The sequence below is a fragment of the Silene latifolia genome, chromosome Y (genome assembly GCF_048544455.1).
Source record: "Silene latifolia isolate original U9 population chromosome Y, ASM4854445v1, whole genome shotgun sequence".
NCBI classification, from domain to species: Eukaryota; Viridiplantae; Streptophyta; class Magnoliopsida; order Caryophyllales; family Caryophyllaceae; genus Silene; species Silene latifolia.
Genome location: NC_133538.1, coordinates 234,674,784 through 234,678,211, shown reverse-complemented (window position 1 = coordinate 234,678,211; position 3,428 = coordinate 234,674,784). Strand labels below are relative to the sequence as shown.

General features: G+C 35.6%; 1 protein-coding gene across 1 annotated transcript; it reads left to right on the top strand.

The window, feature by feature from the left end:
- The first annotated feature begins 220 nt into the window (after positions 1-220).
- Positions 221-766, top strand: LOC141630273 (uncharacterized). Its single transcript, XM_074443117.1, has 2 exons — positions 221-319; positions 431-766. Exons 1-2 carry the CDS (start codon positions 221-223, stop codon positions 764-766), a joined length of 435 nt encoding a protein of 144 aa, XP_074299218.1.
- Positions 767-3,428: the final 2,662 nt, after the last annotated feature.

Here is a 3,428-nt window from a genome sequence, read left to right as displayed (position 1 = left end):
ATTACTATTTTACTTGTGGGGAAGACAAGATTAACCTTGGATGAGACCGTTGTGGTTTTGCTCGAGTTAGAAAAATTGATGAAGCAAGGAGGTGGTGGCTCTTCAAGTGATAGATGAGCTTTGGTGGTAGACTATCGTGGCAAGAAGAAGGACGGTTGGAAAAAGCACAATCCCAATATCAATTGCTTCTACTGCGGCAAGTAAGGTCATATACAAAACTATGTGTCCTAAGGCAAAAGAATATTTGAAGGAGTTGAAAAAGACTTGTACTAATGGGGTTGTAGCTATGGCAGAAATTGATGATGGAGAACTCTTATTGGTTCATGGAGAAAAGGAACCTATGGAGAGTTGGGTCTTGGATTCGGGAACTTCTTATCACATATGTGGGAGAAAAGATTGGTTTTCTTCTTATGAATAATGTGAACGTAAGGTGGTTAGTTTGCCAAATGGTGATAAGGCAAAGATTGAAAGGGTTGGTGAGGTTAAGGTAAGACTTAACGATGGTCAAGTTAGAAGCTTTGGTGATGTTATATACATACCAAACATTTGTAGAAATTTAATTTCGTTAGGTAGATTAGATGGATTGGGTTGTACCATTCAAGTTAAGAATGGTGTTTTGGAGGTCACTAAAAAGGGTAAGGTGATTCTCAAAGGTAATAAAGGTAAAACTAACTTATTCACATTTGATGGAAGATGTGTTGAAGATGGGTTAGTTCAAGCGAACGTACTCTCAAATGAAGGCGAGGTACTTCTAAATGAAGGTTGAGTCGTTGTGCCGGCCTGCGCCTGATGATTGACAAGTCCAAAGTAATGTTGGGCTTAAGGGGAGGTTTGTTGGGAAAGTAACCCCAACATTATTGATGTGTTAGTAACATTATAGTCTTTATGTCAAAGTTATGTTTTATATGAGTAGTATTTACACTTTAGATGTTAGATGTTTTTAGTAGTAAATATTAGGAGTTAGATTAGTAAGACATTAAGGCTATTAATGTGGCTATGTTGGGGTTATGACTTAGGACCTATATATAAAGGTCACTAGTCATGTTGGAAAAGAAGTGAGTAGATGCTTAATATCCCGAGTTGAACATAGATTGAAATCTTAGTTAGTATCTAAGTGTTAGATGATTGAGATTGTATTATTGTTAGTGTTTGAATAATAATACAAGTTGGGTTGTGGGTTAACCCCATAACAAAATAGTGTGCCTTTGCATTTTATATTATTTGTATCAAAAACACCAACGAGGGGTAGGACAATTCATGAGTTCTTCCAAGCAAACACTTGGTAAACAACCTAATTTATTTGACAGAGATGCCTTTGATTTTAGGAGCTGTTCTTCAGTATTTGGATACTAAGCTGTCCTTCATAAGGGCACGCCTTTTACGGATTTTTACTTCCTTCAGGTTTTCTTTTATAGAGTGGGCATAATTGGAAGCAAAATGTGAGAATGTTTTTTTTTATTATTATTCTCATGCCCCTATAGGCTAGACCATGAACGCATTTATTAAGGTTTTTAGGTACAAAATTAAAACATAAACAATGAAAAAACGGAAGCAAAGAGGAAATGTCTTCAAGCACTCCATTAACCAGATGCTGACACATCTCGATTCCAGCAATTTGAAAGAGATTTTGGAGACAATCCGACGAAACATCGAGATGTAGCATTCTATGAGCGAAAGCCCAATCAAGAACTACGGATACCCTACTTTAGCTTGTAGAGCTGACTCCGCCCTGAATTTCCCCCCTCCTTAAAAAATAACATGACCTTCATTATCATAAACAACCCAACTTAGCAGCATCAAACTTATCGAATCGACTGGCATCAACCTTAATTCTTGTAGGATTACACGTATTGTCATTGCCGATCAGAAAAAAAGGATAACAACTTTTAATTTTGTCCCTAACAACATCTCTTAGATCAAATTCTTCACCAACTAAGCCCTCATGATTTTGTTTACTTTGTTGATCAACAGTAATAGCAAAGGAAACCGACTGAAATACAATCTTGTAGAAAACATCAGGGACAAACTGTGTTCCTTTGAAGATTATGTTGTTCCTAAAAATCCATATATGCCAAACTATAGCCAAGAAATGGACTATTCTGGTCTCAAAATCTTCTAACTTACCAAGATAATATATATATACAATTAGTAATTCATTAACCAATAATACCACACGAATTATTAGGCGTATAGATACCCAGAAAAGAACCAGCCCATATTTTAGAGACTAAGCAACAATCCCTAAACAAGTGGTCTAAGGATTCAATCTCCATACGGTCCTTGCTACAAAGATGACAAAAAGGGTCAACATTAATATTTCTTTTTACGAATTCGAAACCGACCGGTAGTAATTTGTAATAATCTTCCACACCAGGACTTTCCACACTTGAGGTTCAGGTAGATGCCAAAGCCTGGACTTAACACAATTTTTTGCAAATAGCATTAATTCTTGATTATCTTTTTTCACAGCCCTTTTAATAGCATTAAGATCCATATAGGATTTAATAGCAATACTATCACTTTTAATAGAATAATCACCAGTAGTATAATTCCAATAAATGACGTCCTTCTTGCGCGAAAAACAGATAGAGATTGCCAAAATTCTACAACGCCATTCCTCAGGTAAAATATCTTTATTCAAGTTATATATCATTCGATATCCCATTGCCATGACATAAGTTCCTAATTCTTAAGTTCATCAACTGAGTGCTGGTAGAATTCACAAAGGTATCTCTAGTACAAGGATTTTCACATTAACCCAATTTGAAGTCCATATGTTTAATTAAGAGTTAATACCAAGTTGTCATCCAAAGTTTTGTAAAAATAAGATTCATACCATGGATAATACTCATAAAACCTCATGACGACAAGTTACAACCCTTTTTTAAGGAAATCTCTTCGGATAAACAGTTTCGTCTTACAAGTTTATCCCTAAAAACTCGGCAAAAGACGAAATTGTGATTAGACACCAACTTCCTTGCATGCTTAGTGTAAGGAGCAGCATTTTAGCCGCAATTCAGCTTCATAATTCCTAAAATTGCGCGCGCGATTCGTTCACTTTAAACCCATTGATTTTTATTATGCACTTATGTATTTTCGTTTCTGTTTTTTTATTTTAGTAATACTCCAAGATTATTTCCCGTGTGTCGAGACCTTGGAGCTAGCTATTTAGTTTAAGATACGTTTTTAGACGTTTATAAAACATATAGCTATTATGCACAATCAATGTTTCATGCTATCAAACATGTAATATCAAATTTGCCTCTATGGGAGGTACTAGTCAATCAATCTTCTTCCCATCAAAAGCTTTCTTATTTACTCGTTGCTTGCATTCTTATGAACTGTTGCCTTCATTGAATTCAACTTCACCATAACCAAGTCACCAACATTGAATTCACGGGGTCTCCGGTTCTCATCTTCCCACTTCT

Coding starts and splice junctions, on each gene's coding strand:
- LOC141630273 (XM_074443117.1), top strand. CDS start 221: ATGTGTCCTAAGGCAAAAGAATATTTGAAGGAGTTGAAAAAGACTTGT. Junction 320..430: donor ATGATGGAGAACTCTTATTG/GTTCATGGAGAA, acceptor TGTGAACGTAAG/GTGGTTAGTTTGCCAAATGG.